This window comes from Danio rerio, chromosome 17, assembly GCF_049306965.1.
Source record: "Danio rerio strain Tuebingen ecotype United States chromosome 17, GRCz12tu, whole genome shotgun sequence".
Lineage (NCBI taxonomy): Eukaryota > Metazoa > Chordata > Actinopteri > Cypriniformes > Danionidae > Danio > Danio rerio.
Window position 1 is genome coordinate 25,289,696 of NC_133192.1, and position 19,548 is coordinate 25,309,243.

Genomic DNA, 19,548 nt, shown 5'->3' on the forward strand with positions numbered 1-19,548 from the left:
TTCTAAATAAATTATTGAAAAAAAAAATTTCTTTAATTTTTTTCCATTACAGTTTTCCTTTGTGGATCATTTTGTGAAAAGTCTACTTACATTACCTTATTTATGTAATAAAATATTTGAATATAGTATATTATGTAATAATATAACAATATAAATTGTACAATATAATAATTTGTGATATGATTTACTGTAAAAAAGCCTGTTCACACCAAGGAGCTATAATCAATAAGATATAGTTTTTAACATCATGTTCACATTTTATTTAAGAAAAAAAAAGAAACAATCTAGTTGGAATCAGGATAAGAACAATGACAGTCAGTCAAAATCCCATCCTGGTTTTAGGATTTAGCAGCAGACTGATAATAATAAACAGACTGATATCACCATGCTGATGACACTAATATAGGTACCATTATATTTATTGCTCCTGATTTGAACAGCCCTAAACACAATTTATATAGATGTTCTCCTTTCACAAGATCAGGAAAAATTTTTTTGGACTCATTTAGCTTCTTCATCTATATCTTTGCAGTGTGCTCGGAGGTTTGAAGAGCTGAAGACTACAGGCAGTTTCCCTCATGTTGATGAGCAGTGTAACCCACTCACCGGAGCAGTGAGCTCTCCGTCAGAGTCCTTTTCCACTTATATCAAATCCAATGTACTGGACATTACCAGAGATACAGGGGAACCACAGTCCAATCAGACCACTCTCTCAGTGTCAGGTGTGTAAATGAGTGGGTTTTCACCAAAAATGCTTAGTCCCCATTCAGTTTTGCACTGAACTTTTTCACATTTCCTAGTACTGTTGGTGGAAGTACCTGCTTTTTGGCCTGTCCACACTTTATGATCTGGGAAGAATTTCAGTTCTTCAAAAAACATTTGGAGGAACTAAATTAGCTCCTTTTTCAGAGCTGTTTCTAATCCAACACAATATTGACTGAACTACAGGGACTTAATTGTACACTTTTTGGCAAATGCATGCCAGCACTGTGATGTAAAGTGTTACAAACATACACATTCAGAAAGCTAATGTTTCACATTTGAAGTCAAAATGCAAAATGATAAGCCCTCCTGTAAAATTTAATTTGTTACTATATATATATATTATAAGTGTTGCTTAATGGAGAGAAGATATTTTGAACACATTTTTAAACATAATAGTTTTAAAAACTATTTTCTAATAACTGATTGCTTTTGTCTTTGGCATGATGACAGCATACATAATATTTTACTGCTTATTTTGCAAGGTACTAATATTCATCTGCAATTACTAAGTCATCATCTAAACTACGCAAGTTAGGATAATTAGGCAAGTTATTGATTACAAATTTACAAATTTTACCTCTTCTTATCTGGGAAAACCACTAACAGTCAAAAATGCATGGTTATATAGCAGGGCTATTCAATTGGCCACCCGCAGGCCAAACACGGTTCCCGAGTCAATTTGTTCCAGCATTTCAAAGAGTGAGACAAAGGCATCAAAAAAAAAGTTTTGTTTAGTCGAAAAAATGGTCATTATAGCTATGAAGTGACTTGCGCCTGTTCAATACAGCATGAGCTGTAGTTGAAGGCTGCGCAGAACCATGTTATATTAAGCAAGTGACGCAACATGAACAGCCTCTCTGACAGCAACAGGATGATGATAGATGCTAATTTTTGTTCATTTCTTCTGTTTCTTTTTTCCTTTCTTTGTTCTGCAAAAATATCGGGAAACTTAGTCTAAAAACAGCTGAGTTGGACAAAATGTCTCTTTCAAGTTAAAAAAAAGAAAAGTTGATGCAGAAAACAATTCAGCAGCGAATGGACAGAAGTATTTGTTTACATCTGTCGGTTCTAAGTCTGTATATTTTTTTTACAGTATGTACACTTAAGTTTCAGTTACTTTAAGTTTCTAAATAACTGTAGATTTTGTTATGCTTGCCTTCGAAATACAACATTTGAATATGTTTGTTAAAAAAGCCTATTGTACAATGCACTGATGTTATGTTGGTTCAAAATACAACATATTACTGATTTAATGTAGAAAAAGCCATTGTGGGTGTCGTAAGGAGCAAAAATACAACATATGGGCTCTAATATTGCTGTTGTGTCATCACATATTGCAAGTCATATCTCCCCAGCCCCTCATTTGGGATGCTTTTCATAAACTGGCCCCCATGACAAACTAATTGAATAGCCGTGTTATATGGTGTCATGGCTTTGCTGTCAAAAATCTCATTATAAAGGAGGTCAATGGGGCAAAACAGCCACCAACATAATGAAAGGGTATAGTAAATTTGAACATTACACTGGGGTTAAATTGTGTTTTTTGGTGTTGAACAAAGGTGGGGATTGGAATTTCATAAAAGTAAGATTTTTGGGTGAACTAATCCGTTAATATGGTGATTTTTGGTATTTTTGGGTAAAAAGAATGTTCTGAAATGGGGCTTTTATCTATTTTTAGGCCTCAATGTTCTCCCTACTGGTCGAGGAGCCTCTATTGAGACTGAGATTGCAGATCCTGCCAAGAACATTGAGAAAACAGAAGAAAATAAAAGGTGAGGCACATTTACGTCAATCTAGTCATCCTGTACTAATAATTTCTTCACTAAATGCATTTATTTCCTGTCATACAGCCCCAACATGGTCATTCACGTTTGTGACGAGGCCAAAAACCTGAAGCAGGACTTTGTGTGTCCAAGGAACCTTCTAGTGAAAGAGATGCGTTACTTTGAGGAGTATCTATCTGTGGACCCACAGCGCTGGGACGAGGTGGACATTTCCGTTCACTGTGACGTCCAGATCTTCGACTGGCTCATGAACTACGCCAAGAGTCACAACACCGAACAATCACACGGGAAACATACAGAGAAACCGAAACTGGGTAATTGTCTTTTTGCGTTCACCATTGTGTGTTTTACTTCTTTAACCAAATATACCATCAGAGTTGTCGTGTGTACTCTGACCTGGCTGAATGGTGTTTGTAAGTGATGGTGGGTGGTGTTGTAAACAGTTTTGCGTTGGCTGTGAGTTGGACGTTTCGCTGTTTGTGATGTTGTCGGTTATGTTATGTGGTGTTTGGTTGCAGAGCACAGCAATGTCATCTCAATCCTGATCTCCTCCGAGTTCTTGAAGATGGAAACTTTAGTAAGTGTTGTGAGGGGTGACAGTGTTTTGGGTGATGTAGTAAGTGTGCTCTGAGCTGACTGACCTTTAGGGTGTAGTGGACAGTAAAAAGAGCATGATGCATGATGGCTGTTTCATCATTTGTGTTGTGCTTCTGGACGAATGGGTGCACTGCTCAAACACCAATGAGACACAGAACTGTATTTATCAGACATGGCAAATCTTGATGAAGCAAAACAATTCATAATCAGATGGGCATTATTATATGAACACTTGTCTGAGCAGTGTGCTTGTTGAGAGCATGTTGGTTGATTTTATCAGAAGTTATTTATTCATTTGTTAACATGCCTTTAGTTGATGGTCAACTTGTGTTTTGTGGATTTGAAGGTCGAGGAGTGTATCCAGTATTGTCACAAGCATATGAGTGCCATCATAGCAACGCCGTGCAATATGAACTGCATCAACAACAACCTGGCCGGACGCATTGCTGATCTCTTCAACCATAATGAGGCAGATGATCTCAAGGACAAAAAAGACAAATTCAAAAGGTAGATGAGAGCAAACACACACAGCACATTACAGAATCATACGGAGGTGCTGGATGAATGTAATAAAATGTCAATATTGGACATGTAAACGCTATGTTCAGTTTAAATGTGATCTGTTTTATATAGTTTTTAATATAATTATATTAAAATTAGGACGTTATAATAATATAAAAATATTTCATAGATTATTTTAGTATGATAGTTATTTTAAATGTACATGTATTTTGTGCGATTTGTTGCTATTTTTAGACCAACGCAACCCTAATTTTAACGTTTTGCGCCACGTTGTTTAAATAGCAAATTCATTTGTGCTACTTTGTGGACTCATGGGTGTGCCATTCTATAAAGGGGGCTTCAAGGCACATTGTTGGTACATTGCTATTTTGAGTAACTGAAATAGACTGTGCCATTGGCCAGGAAAAGCTTGTCTTGTGGAAAGCACATTTGTTATGCACTTATGCAGGTTCAGACGCTTAATACACACCGGATGTACAGCAATACACAATTAACTATATGGAAAAAAGATAAAAATGTTACAAAAATTATTATTTACAACATAGTTATGAAAAACACTACCTCCATGCCTTCTTTATGTCCAGGAGGCTTATTGACAATAATGATTTTTTTTTATATTGCTATTATTAATATCAGTATAATATATATATATATATATATATATATATATATATATATATATATATATATATATATATATATATATATATATATATTTCTTTTAATAAAAACAAGTTTAGATTTCTTCACCTATCAGGTTTTTGAGATGTATACATCACCATATGAGGCATAAGAATAGGACGTGTGTTTGGATGTAATTCAGTTTTTTGACCACACTTTGTTATTATTGTTCATTTATTGGTTTGTTGGAAATTAAAACTGATTTTAGAAATAGTTTTGAAACAAATCTTTGCGCTTAAACAAAATTAAATACATAGGCAAATGGATGACTTTAGTGGAGTGCGTACAGTAAAATAAATTGAGAAAGTAAAGAGGCTGATTGAACGAGTCTCGTTCTTTATCCTCTCGCTGCAGATGATCTGTTTAACTGTTTTCTTGCTAGTGAAGCGTTCAGTTTTTCTACTTACAAAGTCTTACACACTTCCTTTAAACTCTTAATACATCCATACTCAAATTACATCCATAACTCTATAAAGAGAATAAGCACAACACAGTTAGACCATGTGCTGGGGCGCAAATCATGTTTTTCTGTCCTTAAAATAGCAAAAGTGGATTCTGACATGCCCTTAATACTTTTGCGCCGTGCGCTTTAGACTTTGCACCTAGATCAGTTAAATAGAGCCCCAAATGTCTTATGTGTCTTATGTGCATTTTTTACATTTAAAATACATTTTAACTAATATAGCTAAAATAACTTTAATATCTTTTTAATTTTTCTATGTACATTCATAAAGCTATACTTTGTATTATATCATATTTAATACTAATAGGTATAAGTACAGGACAGGTGCAGGAGAGTAAATTTGATGTTTTCTCTTCTGGCTTCCACAATCAGTCTAACACATTTTTTTCTTTTTGTTTTAAAAGTCGTGAATACACTTTCGTAAAGTTTTATTTAATATTTGAGCAAATGTTAATACAAAAAGATTTGTGGTTCTCTCCCATTCACTGCTCTCTATTATGAAGACTTCTGCTGCTAAGAAACCCAGAAGTGTGAAAAGGGCCTGTTTTAATAATAATAATAATAATAATAATAATAAAAATAATAATAACATTTACAATGTAATATATTCAAAATCAAATGTTTTTCCTGTTGATTTTTCATTACTTTTTTACTCCAGACTACTGTAGTCACATAATCTTTCAGAAATGTCTAATATGATTATCTGGTGTCAGACACAATTATTGTTATTATCTACAATGAAAACCATTATGGTACTAAGTATTTTGTTAGATTTTTCAGGATTCTTTCATTTTACACGCAACAGTTTTTTTATAAGATTGTAAATGTCATTATTGTCGCTTTTGATTTATTAGTTTTTTTGTATTCATTTGTTTTATAAAAAAATATTACTGAAAGAAAACTTTTGGTAATTTAAAGATAATAATAAATTAATACAATATTTTTATTATACAAAACATGTTTAATGATGTTATTAATCATATTTTACTCTCACCTTTTTCAACTTTCCATCAGTAAACTGTTTCAAAAGAAGATTGAGAGAATATTTGATCATGGTTATCAGAATCACGATTCCCCTGGTAATGCATCTACTCTGTACAGGTGAGACATTTGCATTATGCTGGATTGTAGCCTGTTAATATTATGAAAATAATATGATGTGTTTTTGTAGTTTAAACATGCACAATAAATATCATAAATATGGATCTCAAAGTGATAATGTGTTGTTGATGTGGTTCCTCCGCAGATGTGGACTTTGCCTTAAACTTCTAACCAAAGAAACAGAGAGAAAAATCCCTTGTGTTCCAAACAAGATCAACATAGATGCCAGAGGAAACATTGTATTCACTCACAGCAGGTTATATAAGACACTATTTCAATCACACGAACACGAATAATAAAGTCTTAGATTTAAGTGTTAGGCACACACACACATATGAGGATATATGTTAATAATTGTGCTTGTTTGTGTAGACATAAGGCCTGGGAGGTTCATGAGTATGTGAATTGTCTTTATGAAGAGTTAAAGTCATGGGTTCAGGTCTACTGGAGGATCTGGGGCACTATCAACTTCCTTACATGTTCACGCTGCAAACAGGTAAACAGATAGTCATTTTAGTACAATATGCATATGAACTGTAGTGTGAGAAAGTATTTACCCCTTACTGATTTCTTTTTGTGTTCTTTTTTTTTTTGCTGTTTGTCACACTTTAATGTTTCAGATCAACAAACAAGTTTAAATATTAGTCAAAGGTAACACAGGCTGTATTAACATTGTGCAGTTTTGAAATTAAGGTTTTTAATATTAAGAAAAAACAAAATACAAGACTGCATAGCTCATTAGTTCACTCAAAAATTTAAATTCTCTTATTGATTACGCTTATGTCATTTTAATCCTCAGACATTCATTCATCTTTAGAAAACAAATTAAGATATTTTAGATACAATCTGAGAGCTCTCTAACAGCATTCATTCATTTATTTTTCATTCATGTATTTTTCATACACTCTCACTTTCACACACATACACTATGGCCAATTTAGTTTATTCAATTCACCCATAGCGCATGTCTTTGGACTGTGGGGGAAACTGGAGCACTCAGAGGAATCTCATGCCAAAATGGGAAGAACACGCAAACTCCACACAGAAATGCCAACTGACACAGCCGGGACTCAAACTAGCAACCTTCTTGCTGTGAGGCGACAGTGCTAACCACAGAGCCACTGTCATCTCAATCCCCCCCCTCTAACCGCATATACAACAAAATATGTCCCAAGATGTTCAAAGCAAGGAATATTTATATTATACAAAGCTCCAGGAATAGCTTTGTGCACCAAAAAGGGAAAATATGATTTTGTTCAGGAATATTTTTTCTTCCATGTCAGATCAAAATGCTTGTTTACTACCGACAATATGCTGTAGACTGTAATGCCAATGACATGAAAAGAAATCCGACCTGAAAGAAAAAGAGAAGACATTTGAGAACAAATTTATATTAACTTTTTTTGGTGCACAAAAGTGTTCTTGGAGCTTTGTATGATTACAGTTCAGCCACAGATATCACGTGGAATGTTTTGGACATTGTTATCCTATGGAGGATAACAGAGCTCTCAAATTTAATCTAAAATATCTTAAATTGTGTTCCTATAATGTATGATGTTGCAGGAGATTGGAACGACATGAGGATGAGTAATTTACAACAGAATTTGCATGTGTGGGTGAAGTAATCCTTTAATGTTTCCTAATTTTACTTTTGATAATAGGTTTGCATTCATCCAAGTTTAAACGCTTAAATTTAGCTCATGATATACATTACAGCATCACCTCTGTTTATCACAGTGTCTGAAATGGTTCATTCAAGGGTCTGGTTTCCCTAAACCCCTCCTTTCTTAAAGCATACTGTGATCAGATTGGCCAGATGAACCAATGTGTTGTGATTGGACAACTTGCAGCTTGTTTTTAAAGGTCCCACGAAGTGCTTTAAAATGTGCATCTTAATTTGATTTTTGACATAATCTCAACTAAACCATAAAGAGAGGGTGGAACCTTCTCCCCTTTTAAGCCAATAGCGTTTTGTTTTATCACCGCTCTGCTAGTGAGAGTGATTGAGCTCAACCGCATCAAATGTGAAGCATCTTAAAGGGGGCATGTCAGACACTGCATTTGATTGGTCACGATTTCATGAGAAACTTAAGTATGAGGTGAGAGGAATAAAACTGTTGATCCATTTAGGAGAAAGTTCAAACTACATTCTAGAGATCTGCGCGGGACTAAATTTTGAATCCTGCTCCCGCCCGCATCCGCCAGGTTTTAGCCCCAACCCGACCGCTCCCGCTTACGTTCTGCATTCATTGTCCCACTGCTCGACCCGCTCCGTTTTCTACCCGCCGCGCCCGTTCCCGCTAATGGGCGGGGGGAGAACAAAACCGAATCGCGCACACACACACAGACAGCGACAAACATGCTAAACGCAGCATCACGCTGTCTCATTTACACACATACATACGCGTGCTCGCTCGCTCAGGAGTCGGGAGCGATATTGTTAGACCGCCCGTCTCCGTCCAAAAATACACCAGTTACCGACTGCTCCCGTACTTTATTCGGAAATTTATAGTATATAATGCAGACTTCTACTACAAGCTTTACATGTTTATATTAGTTTTATATCTCCTAAACATGAAGTTTTGGTGCACACACTCTTCCAGACCATAGTTGCAACTACATTGTCTGAGAGACAAAATGCACATTCATGAGCTGCCATTGAAGATCATTGGCTGACAATATCAAAATCTGTTACAGACCTACATAGATTTGTGCAGAAAGTAAGGTAACTTGTATAATGCAGTTCTTTATTTTGGAAGTACTTTGGAAAGCTCTTTGGAACTTTGCAGACTTAACATTTACAATCAGTTACACTTACATATTACATTAAAGTTAATATCCATAAAAATGTAATATGTGCATGTTCTATGGCCTTTGGCAGGCATTCTTGTGTACCGAATTGGGTCAGTGTAGGTATCACCCAGAGGCAGTTGTGTATCCTGGCATTGGAGCAGATCATAGATGGCACGGCCTTGGTGTTTATCCTTGCTGCAACCAGAAAGTCCTACGATTTGATCCCTCTTTCATGCCCAAGGTTTGTGTTATTGCTAGAATTTGTCTTTGTGAACTCGTTTGACCTTTAAACCCATCCCACCATGTGTGAATGTCTGTTTTCCTTGTCGCAGGGCTGTAAAATAAGAGACCACATTGTGAGTGCGGCAGATGGTGGTGACTGTAGCGATCACAATGTAAACTCAACCCAGACCAGAATACTCAATGACCTGCTGCTGCACAGAGACGCTGTGTGTGTGGCCGAGAGGTTAGATTATAGCAAAAAAAAATTGTATAAATGATTGGCTTTCTGTTTTATGCATTATTTAAACGGTCTGGTCATTTGTCTAGTCTTTTGATGGTTTTATGCCATTATCTATTTTGTTTTGCTGTAGCTCTGAGGATCTTTCTGTAGGCAGTGAAAATGTGCCAGGATGTGATGTTATGCTTGAGCCAGGGGTGCTTACAGCTCACAGACCCAAGGAAACCACAGCTGTGAGTCTAACTTTTTGTTGTAACTGTCAACAACACACAATCACACTCGGAATTGGGTCACCTGGAACACAACTTAAAAGAACCAAAAGACAAATATGAAGATTATAATTGTGGTCATAAATGTACATACACCTTGTAGACTCTCCAAAATGTTAACCATTTAGCAAAATTATTGTCAGTATTATTATTGTCAGGGGCGCGGCTAGGGGGTAAAAGTTATGACATTTCTAAGGCTCACACAGTTTTGGGGCCCCAAGAGATATTATTAGGAGCCCAAATGTCCTCCCCAACCTTCAAACTTGTCACTTTTGTCAGCGTCAACACCCACCCAAAATCCCCCTTCCCCTCCTAATTTGTCACTTTTGGCGGTGACACCCCCCACCACTTTTCAATTTCCACAGCCATATCACCCTCCAGCCCAAGACCGGTTACTCACTGAAGCTAAGCAGGTCTGAGCCTGGTCAGTACCTGGATGGGAGACAACATGGGAAAACTAGGTTGCTGTTGGAAGTGGTGTTAGTGAGACCAGTAGGGGGAGCTAATCCTGTGGTCTGCGTGAGTCCTAATGCCCTAGTAAAAGTGAAGGGGACACTACACTGTCAATGGGCGCCGTCTTTCGGATGACACGTTAAAACGAGGTCCTGTGGTCTCTGTGGTCATTAAAATCCCATGACACTTCTCGTAAAGAGAAGGGGTGTGAACCTGGTGTCCTGGTTAAAGTCCCTCAATCGGCCCTTATGATCATGGCCTCCCAATCATCCCCTATCCACTGAATTGGCTCTATCATTGTCTCTCTACTCCACCATTAGCTGATGTGTGCACTGGCACCGCTGTCCTGTGGATGCTGCACACTGGTGGTGGTGTGGAGAGACCTCCCTCATGATTGTGAAGAGCTTTGGGTGTATGGCCATACACTATAAATGTGCTATATACAATACACAATACACACGACACCTACCCCCCACCACTTTTACTTTTGTCAGCAACCTAGCCTCCTCCCTTCAACTTTCGTCAACAGTCAGCGTCCACCGCTCTTCAATTTCATCCGTGACAACCCCCCCACTCCCATCCCCCACTTTTGTCAGTGACACCCCACCACCACTTTCCACTTTTGTCAGCAACCCTTCCCTCCCACTTTTTACTTTCGTCAGCGTCAACACCCACCGCTCGTCACTTTCATTCGCAACAACTGATTTAAATTGTGTTCTAAATTAAAGCAACAGCACGCGATAGAAGGAATATTTTCCATTTTAAAAGGAGTTATTATTAGGTGTACCTGTTAATTACGATCACCTCAGGTACACCGTATGTGCTTTATTTATGTTAAATACTAACAGTGTGAGTTTGAATGCCATTTTACATGACATTTATTGCCATATACTGAAAGCTGCAGCAGATAGTTTACCTTAGATCTTGAAAATAAAATAAACCATTTGAAATTGAACTTTAGAACTGTGAAATAATGCAAACCAACACATATCAGTGATTCAGCTTCTACATTTAATAATATTAATGAATTAATCATTAAAATTAATTAGATCATAAACCATTGTGCTGTACAATGTCCGTTATATTAAATAGATTTATAACTGAGAAAATTTGCATTTATACATTATTATATATAACATTTTATGCTGAGATATAAAGTCATTATTGTGAAATATAAGGACATAATTACCTTTTTTTGCATGTGTGTATTGACTTATTCTCAATCTAAATGTATTTGTCCAGTTTTGAATAATGAAAGCACTTTTCTTCCCTTCTGGTGCAGTTTTCGCTCTTAAAAAATTGGAGTCTTCAGCTGGTAAGAACCGAGCGTTGATGCAACTTCCTACACACCTATAATAAAATCACACATCTCACCCATATTTCTTCTTGTGCAGCGCCAGCAGTCTCTGCTGTCTGAAGATGAGGAGTACACTACAGGGTCAGAGGTCACCGAGGATGAGGTTGGGGATGAAGAAGACACATCAAAAAAACAAGGCAAGCTAAAAAATCTTACATTATTAAAAAAAATCAATACATGCTCTTTAATAGGCAGTACCTAATTATGGCCAAGGAGTGGCAGTCATGTTCAATTTCAAGGACACTGCTGATTTTTATATGACTTTGTGTACATAGCTGCAAAGAAAGCAAGAAAATCTGGCAAACCTTTGAAAAGACAAGTGTCTTCTCCCAATTTTCACCGCAAGGAGAAATCTGGTGAAAAGGTGAGTGCAGTTAATTTTTTCCATGAGAGTGACTTTCTCAAAATTATTAGTGCTGGATTTTTTTAAACCATGAAAATAAGAATTGAAAGAAGAACTGCTTAAGAATGAAAAAGATATGTGTAATTTTTCTCTTTTTTTCATATATCCTGTAATTTTAAAGGCACCATCTCGAGATACAACCCCATTCACGTGAGTAACTCCAAAAACCTACTGTTTCTATATAGAGATGTCCGATTAGGTTTTTTTTGCCCTCGAGTCTGAGTCAGAGTCATTTGATTTTGAGTATCTACCGATACCGAAACCCAATCTGATACTTCTATAATATATTTAAAAAAATAAAGAAGAACGAAGAAACGGATCCAGGTCGTTCTGTGTTTTTTATTTATTTATTATTTTACCATTCAACAAATCTGTTAACTAACAGAAAACTTCTGTGAGGTAGCTTGAACAATCAAGTAATAAATAACATTAATTCTTCCTGTTTGGACTTCAGTGTAACAGTAATCTAAAATAAAACAAATAGCACCTCAACTAAAAATACCCAGCAGGCAATCCCAAGTTTTTATATCTCAAAGTTTGCTATGGCAAGGTTGTCGTCGTCAACTTTATAATACCTTGAGACCACAGACATATTCTCGCTTTGCGCTGTTTGATTGGGCCCGATTTCCGATCACGTGATCGGATCTGGACATCTCTATTTCTATAGGACTGATCTTATTATTTATTTAATTTTCTATTTAAAGGAATAGTTCACCCAAAACTAACAATTCTGTCATCATTTTGATCCAAACCTGTTTGACTTTCTGTCTTCTGTTGAATTTTAATTTTAGCATGAACTATCCATTAAAGCACATTGTTGTAGCACATGATTAAAAAGGAATTTCTAAATAAGGGCATAAATAAATAAAAAACTGATCCTCAAACAAGGAAAATATTCAAACTATCATTTGGGGTATAACATTCTGTAAAATTGCAATATAAAATTGCAGATGCATTATGACAAGTTGACAGTGTAAGAAATGAAATGACCAGAAATACATTTGCAGTTGTGAGAAAATCAAGCCAGTCACAATGTGTGATTTACATTGGGCTCTTTCTCTCTTTGGCTCTCAGCGTCAGCATCCAGAAGAATAAGTGGGATAGCAATCGCTCCATGAGGTACAATCAGGATGCACAGAGGGAGGAGGGTAGGAGCCTTTTTCAAATTTTCTGACTGTAACAAAGATCCTCACAATTGCACAGTGTGAGAGCGAGTCTTATACTAACAAGCCTTTTTTGTAAAACCACTTAAACCCCAGAAAATCTCATCAGAGAAAGTAAAATCCATCAGCAAGTGCATCTGCCAGCTCTTTAGAAGAATAGGTCACTTATGTTTTTGTTTTATAAACACTTTTGTATTCAAAATAGGATTAAGCCTGTGGAGATTTAAAATGGTAATTAATCAGTAGTATTAGGTATTTTTTGGCACTAAAGACTTCGTGTAGCTCACGTAGATTTGAAATGATCTTGACGGATGTCTTTTTGTTCAAACTCACTGTAGATCAGAGGAGAATGGAGGAGATTATAGCCAATCTCACTAAAATGCGCTTTGGTGACCAGGAGCAGACAAAGTTTAAAGACACAAAAGAGGTACTAAACATCTTCATTTTTAAGCAAAAGCATACCTACCTGACTAAAGTCTTGTCGTCGATCCCAGTTGTAAGAGCAACAAATAAGAACTTGACTTCTATTTGATCATTTGGAAAAGTGGCAGAGGGTGGACTTTTCCGATGAATCATATTGAACTGCTTTCCAAGCATCACAAATACTGCAGAAGACCTATTAGGACGCTTATGGACTCAAGATTCTCACAGAAATCATTCAAGTTTGGTGAAAGAAAAATCATTGTTTGGGGTTACATTTAGTATGGGGGCATGCGAGAGATCTTCAGAATTGATGTCAACATAAACAGCCTGAGGTATCAGGATGTTTGTGCTGCCCATTACATTACATAACACTCCTGAAAGCAAAGAAGGTCAAGGTGCTCCAGAATTGGCCAGCCTAGTCACCAGATATGAACATTATTAAGCATGTCTGGGGTAAGATGAAGAAGGCATTGAAGATGAATCCAAAGAATCACCATAAACTCTGGGAGTCCTGCAAAAACGCTTTCTTTGCCATTCAAGATGACTTATTAAGGTATTTGAGTCATTGCAGAGATGTATAGATGCAGCTCATGGGAGTCATACACAATATTAATTATTTTTCCACTGCAGCATGACTTTATATTGTATACTGTACATTATTTGTCTTAAGTGACAAGACTTTTGTCTAAGCAAAGTCAGGCCTTACTGTACTAATTAAATTATTAAAAATCAAGGCATGATCATATTATATTTTAGTAAAATAAGCGTAATCTAGAGGTCTTTGCCTTTCATTTAAGCCATTTCTGATACTAAATAATTAACTAGAAGTCAAGTTATTATTTTTTGTTCCTAAAACTTGGATAGGCGACAAGACTTTTGTCAGGTAGTGTACTTCATTTTTGCAAACACATTGACTTTTCAGTTCATCTGCATTTAACTATTCAAAATGCCAAATATTTTGATCTTCTGCACTTTTCGCTACCAAATGTATGCGCAATGAAAATAGTTGTGTTGAGTTAGTTATCTTTAATTTCCCTAACTCATGTACTCATCAAAATGGACATCTATTGTGCCATTATTAGTAGTTTATTGTTGTTTTTTTGTTCCATCACTTTTCTGACGGTGGGACAACAACCCAGTTCAGTATTTATAGGTTGTAGATATACTTAAAACATGTATTCATACCACAGTCTTGACTAGGCCTGTGACAATAATCAATATCATTTAACGCAATATATTTGGGTGCAATATATCGTACAACAAAAATAGATATCATGACAGGCCTAATCTTGGCCAGGTATAGTTGAACTGAGGTGATAAACATTCATCCAGCAAGAAATTTCTGTCAGACATGCTGAAATTCGAGCAGTGTTTCATTTTATTATTGTCTGATCATCCAACTGGACTGAGAGGTGTGAGAGTTGTGTCATTAGCATAGCAGTGGTAGGAAAAGCCATGTTCCTGAATGACAGATCCAAGGGATGCCATGTAGAAAGAGAAGATGAGAGGTCCAAAAACCAAGCCCTGAGGCACCCCGCTAACTAGATATTATATTTTAGACAGTTCACCCCTACACTCTGAATGACCTACCTGAGGAGTAAGATCTGAACCACTGGAGGTCCTGTGATGCCCATCGTCAAGTTTGTTGTCAAGGAGAATTTGGTGATTGACATACTCAAATATAGTGGACAAATCCAACAAGATTAACAACTGAGATCATGGCAGTTTCTGTAGCTTCCGCTTTTGAAGCCAGACTGATGATCAAATTTGTGTCCCACTAACTGTACACCGGGCGTCATGGTAGTGCAGTGGGTAGGACTATCGCCTGACAACAAGAAGGTCGCTGGCTGGTTCGAGTCACGGCTGGATCTGTGTGGAGTTTGCATGTTCTCCCTGTGTTCACATGGGTTCCTCCAGGTGCTCCGGTTTCCCCCACAGTCCAAAGACATGCGCTATAGGTGAATTGAGTAAACTAAATTGGTCGGAGTGTATGTGTGTAAATGTAAGAGTTTATGTGTGTTTCCCAGTGTTGGGTTGCAGCTGGAAGGGTGTCCGCTGTGTCAAACATATGCTAAATCAGTTGGCGGTTCATTCTGCTGTGGGGACTCCTGATGAATAAAGGGACTAAGCCGAAATGAAAATGAATGAATGAATGAATGATAACTGTGAACACCAACACTCACTTGCACATAAAAGAGAAATATACTGTACCTTAGGGTTTAGATAAACTTGCTAAAGCATCTGTAAGACTCTCTGTATGTATTTCAATTATACCACAATATTTCAGCACTGTGCTCTAGTATTTTGCACCCATGTGTGTTTGTGTGGTTTCAGCCTGCAGGAGGCCTCTACTCAAGACTTGAGGCCCAGTTTAAGGCCTCCTCACAGTCCAGCGCAAGACAAAGCAGCTCAGAGAAAACTCTAAGGTACTGCATTCACCTCCAACTGAAGTAAAGACACTGCACAGACAAGCAACAAGTAAAAGCATTTCAGATTATGATTCATAATGGTAATAATAAGATTTGGAGGGATTAGGAACGTGTTTGTGCACTAACTAAACTGGGATGTCTGATCTCGTCATGCAGGCTTAAAAGGATAAATAATAAACTCATGCTGTTTTCATTTTTGCTTGACATTTTTGGTGTATGTTAATGTTTTAGGATCATTAGAAATGCAGTAAAGGGCTCCTATGATGAAAATTATCTTTTGGACAGAACTGTGTGTAGGTATAATGTGTCCACTGTCATATTAGAGTGATATAAACCCAGCAAGTCTCTTTTTTTTTTTAATTTCCTGACGTTAAAATAGGACCTAAATCCCAGGTGTTTTGAGGCCCCCGCAATGTGATTTAGGACTGTGGTTTTCCCCGCCCATTTTTGACTAATGAGCTGTATTTCAGCTTCATCCGAGTCTGTGTCTGTCACTGTGCTGTTTATCTGACTTAACGCAAGATAAGAAGCAGACACGCACGGGAGTGGTGGGCAGGGAGAAAGAGCTAATTTGCATTTAAAGCAGCTACAGTGTATTTAGACACCAAAATGGGGAGATTCTGGAGGCTATAATTATTGATCTGATGGGTATTTTGAGCTGAAACTTTACATACACATCCTGTAGACACCAAAGCCTTGTGTTACATATTGTAAATGGGGTCAAATAGGTTGCTTTTAATAAAATTGAAAATGTTCACTTTTCTTTTTCTTTGTTGTTCAACAATGAACAAATATCCTCATTTATATTCCACTATTTAATCCCATGTAATAACAAGAAGTGCATTATTTGTTAATTATAGTTTAAATTAACAAATAATGTTTTTTTTTTCATTAAAAAAAACGGTTAGCATAATAATACATAAAAATAGCTTTTGTTTAATCATTTTGGGAATTTTGTTTATTTAAAAAAACAAATTAAATATTTATTAAATTTAGGGCAATTTATTATATTTTGATAATTTTTTGTACTCAGATGTGTTAACATTTTCTCATAGTATACCATACACTTGCTAAAATGACTATTTTAAGTAACTAAGTACACTGTTGGCATACTATTGCTTTACTTTTTATTCAATGCACCTGTTTGTGGCTTAAATTAAAACTTTTTTTCTGGCTCCTTTTCTCTCCGTTCCATTTTTAACTAGCTCTTTGGTCTATTTTTAGAGCAAAGACACGCTCGGGGCCGTCAAGACCGACTTAGACAAAAGACTGAGCTAAGTGGATGAGTTTTTGAAAAGGAGGAGGTAAAAGAGCTTGCTGCTGTTTGACGAAGCAGAAGAAAGCATCACTTTCTCTCCGCCATCCTCTTCTCCACTCCTCCTCACCTCCCTCCTGACACAGCAGAAAGAGCATTAATCTTTTCCATTACAATCCCTGGAGAAGAATGGTTCACTGGTGTGGTCGCTGATGTCATAATTGTAGCTGCAGAACAAAAACAATGGACCTAATAAAACCCTCGGTTGCACTGTAAACAGTAAAGGCTTTTGGCTGCTATTGAATTGAATGCATCTACTGAAAACAATCTTTATTTAGCAAAGTTTGCTTCATCTCATCCCATGTCTAGCTCAGGATTCATCCCAGCCGTGGTGTTGTTGTGGTGTCCCTGCTTCATTCTAGCCAACTCAGGTGACCAGACAAAGCTCATCTCTGTGGTTCTGACCCTGCACTTTAAGCCGTCTTAATGCAATGACTCAAACCTGTATAATACGCAAAGAAGCTACTGGGTTACGAGTGACGCTGACGACTAATTCCTGTGTGGTCCATCGTTTTGTTGCACTGGAACTAGAACTGTGCCATTTGGACCGATGTGATGTGGAGTAGACGCAGAATAAATAGAATAAATCATTTAAAAAAAGAACTGCGTGGGACTCTTACTTGTTTAGAATTGTTTGTAGTAAATGTTCTTATCAAATGAGTAAGGATAAAAGTTTTACTTGTACACTGATTCAGTGTTCATACGTCCTTTATGAACATAAGTTCATACGTCCTTTATGAATTAACCTTGGTTTTATTGGTAAGTTTGGTTTTTTGTATATTGATGACTAGAGTTTATTACAAATAACATGGTTATATTATGGTTGGTATCACAAAAAGATGTTGTTAAAAAGTCTTTAAATTAAAACAGATTAGGTTTGACTATTGCATTGTCATTTTTAAGAGATAGTTTGTCCAAAAATTTACATTTTCTGTAAATTTACTCACCGTCAGGCCATTCAAGATGTACAGGGTTTTATTTAATATGACGGTAAAGAAGAATATTTTAGCTGAAGCTGTCGTCCTCTGGTATTCATGTAATGGTGGTCAGTGCATGCCATCACTTTGAGATTCAAAATAACATATATGTAACAAATCATAAATGAAATGTAAATGAAAAATAAATTAAGCAAATAAAATGCAAATCCTTAAAAAACACAAAGGGAAAGTTAAGTTATGAGAAATAAAAAGAAATTTTGCAAGCAAAACTAAAGAACTGAAAATAAAAATGAGCAGCGCAAAAAAATGAAAATATTTGCAACATATAAAAAAGGGCAACATGGTGGAGCAGTAGGTAGCACTATCGCCTCACAACAAGAAGGTTGCTGGTTCAAGCCTTGGTTGGGTCAGTTGGCATTTCTGTTTGGAGTTTGTTCTAGCCGTGATGGCGTGGGTTTCCTCTGGGTGCTCTGGTTTCCCCCATAGTTTAAATACATGTGGTAAAGGTGAATTGATATGGCCTATAAGTGTGTGTGTGGGTGCTTCCCAGTGTTGGGTTGCGGCTGGAAGGGCATCCGCTGCGTAAAACATGAGCTAGAAGTTGGCGGTTCATTCCGCTGTGGCGACCCCTGATTAATAAAGGGGCTAAGCTGAAAAGAAAATGAATGAATGAATGAATGAATGAATGAATGACATTGCATCTGGAAAGTATTCATAGTGCTTCACTTTTTCCGCATTTTTTTATGTTACAGCCTTATTCCAAAATGAATTTAATTTATTTATTTCCTCAAAATTTTACATACAATACACCAAAATGACAATGTGAAAGAAGCCAATTTATTAAAAATAAAAAACCTAAAAAATCACATGTACATAAGTATTCACAGCCTTTGCTGTAAAGCTCTAAATTGAGCTCAGGTACATTCTGGTTCCACTGATCATTCTTGAGACGTTTCAGCAGCTTAATTAAAGTCCACCTGTGGTAAATGCAGTTGATTGGACATAATTTGAAAAGGCATACACCTGTCTATATAAGGTCCCAGGGTTGAAAGTGCATGTCAAAGCACAAACCAAGCATGAAGACAAAGGAATTGTCTGTAGACCTCCGAGACAAGAATGTCTCGAGGCACAAGGCAGGGGAAAGTTACAGAAATTTTTTTTGCTACTCTGAAAGTTCCAATGAGCACCGCTCATCACCAGGCTAATACCATCCCTACAGTGAAACATGGTGTTGGCAGCATCATGCTGTGGGGATGCTTTCCAGCAGCAGGAACTGGAAGACTAGTCAGGATAGAGGGAAAGATGAATGCAGCAATGTACAGAGACATCCTGAATAAAATCCTGCTTCAGAGTGCTCTTTACCTCAGACTGGGGCGATGATTCATCTTCAATGACCCAAAGCACAACACCAAAATATCAATGGAGTGGCTTCACAACAACTCGTTGAATGTACTTGTGTGGCCCAGCCAGAGCCCAGACCTAAATCCTATTGAACATCTGAAAATTGCTGTACACTCACTGTCACTTCCCATCCAACCTGATAGAGCTTGAGAGGTTCTGCAGAGAAGAATGGGCAAAAATTCCCAAAGACAGGTGTGACAAGCATGTGGCATCCTTTTCAAAAAGAATTGA

General features: G+C 36.9%; 1 protein-coding gene across 9 annotated transcripts in view; it reads left to right on the forward strand.

Annotated features, from left to right (window-relative positions):
- Window positions 1-17,578, forward strand: part of sanbr (SANT and BTB domain regulator of CSR) — a 30,320-nt gene extending 12,742 nt beyond the window's left edge. For 2 of the 9 annotated variants that reach the window (XM_073928516.1, XM_001333632.9), the window contains 19 exons: window positions 533-722; window positions 2,444-2,537; window positions 2,616-2,863; window positions 3,068-3,126; window positions 3,493-3,653; window positions 5,827-5,913; window positions 6,059-6,169; window positions 6,286-6,409; window positions 8,795-8,947; window positions 9,039-9,172; window positions 9,300-9,399; window positions 11,171-11,203; window positions 11,283-11,382; window positions 11,521-11,609; window positions 11,770-11,798; window positions 12,723-12,796; window positions 13,150-13,238; window positions 15,569-15,660; window positions 16,888-17,578. In XM_073928516.1, coding sequence (XP_073784617.1) covers window positions 533-722; window positions 2,444-2,537; window positions 2,616-2,863; window positions 3,068-3,126; window positions 3,493-3,653; window positions 5,827-5,913; window positions 6,059-6,169; window positions 6,286-6,409; window positions 8,795-8,947; window positions 9,039-9,172; window positions 9,300-9,399; window positions 11,171-11,203; window positions 11,283-11,382; window positions 11,521-11,609; window positions 11,770-11,798; window positions 12,723-12,796; window positions 13,150-13,238; window positions 15,569-15,660; window positions 16,888-16,924 — 2,004 coding nt within the window. In that variant the 3' untranslated portion in view covers window positions 16,925-17,578. Of the gene's footprint in view, window positions 1-532; window positions 723-2,443; window positions 2,538-2,615; window positions 2,864-3,067; window positions 3,127-3,492; window positions 3,654-5,826; window positions 5,914-6,058; window positions 6,170-6,285; window positions 6,410-6,533; window positions 8,948-9,038; window positions 9,173-9,299; window positions 9,400-11,170; window positions 11,204-11,282; window positions 11,383-11,520; window positions 11,610-11,769; window positions 11,799-12,722; window positions 12,797-13,149; window positions 13,239-15,568; window positions 15,661-16,887 lie in introns of all 9 variants that reach the window. The other 7 variants (XR_012393382.1, XR_012393383.1, XR_011007000.2 and 4 more) reach the window with 7 other exon arrangements.
- The last annotated feature ends 1,970 nt before the right edge of the window (window positions 17,579-19,548 follow it).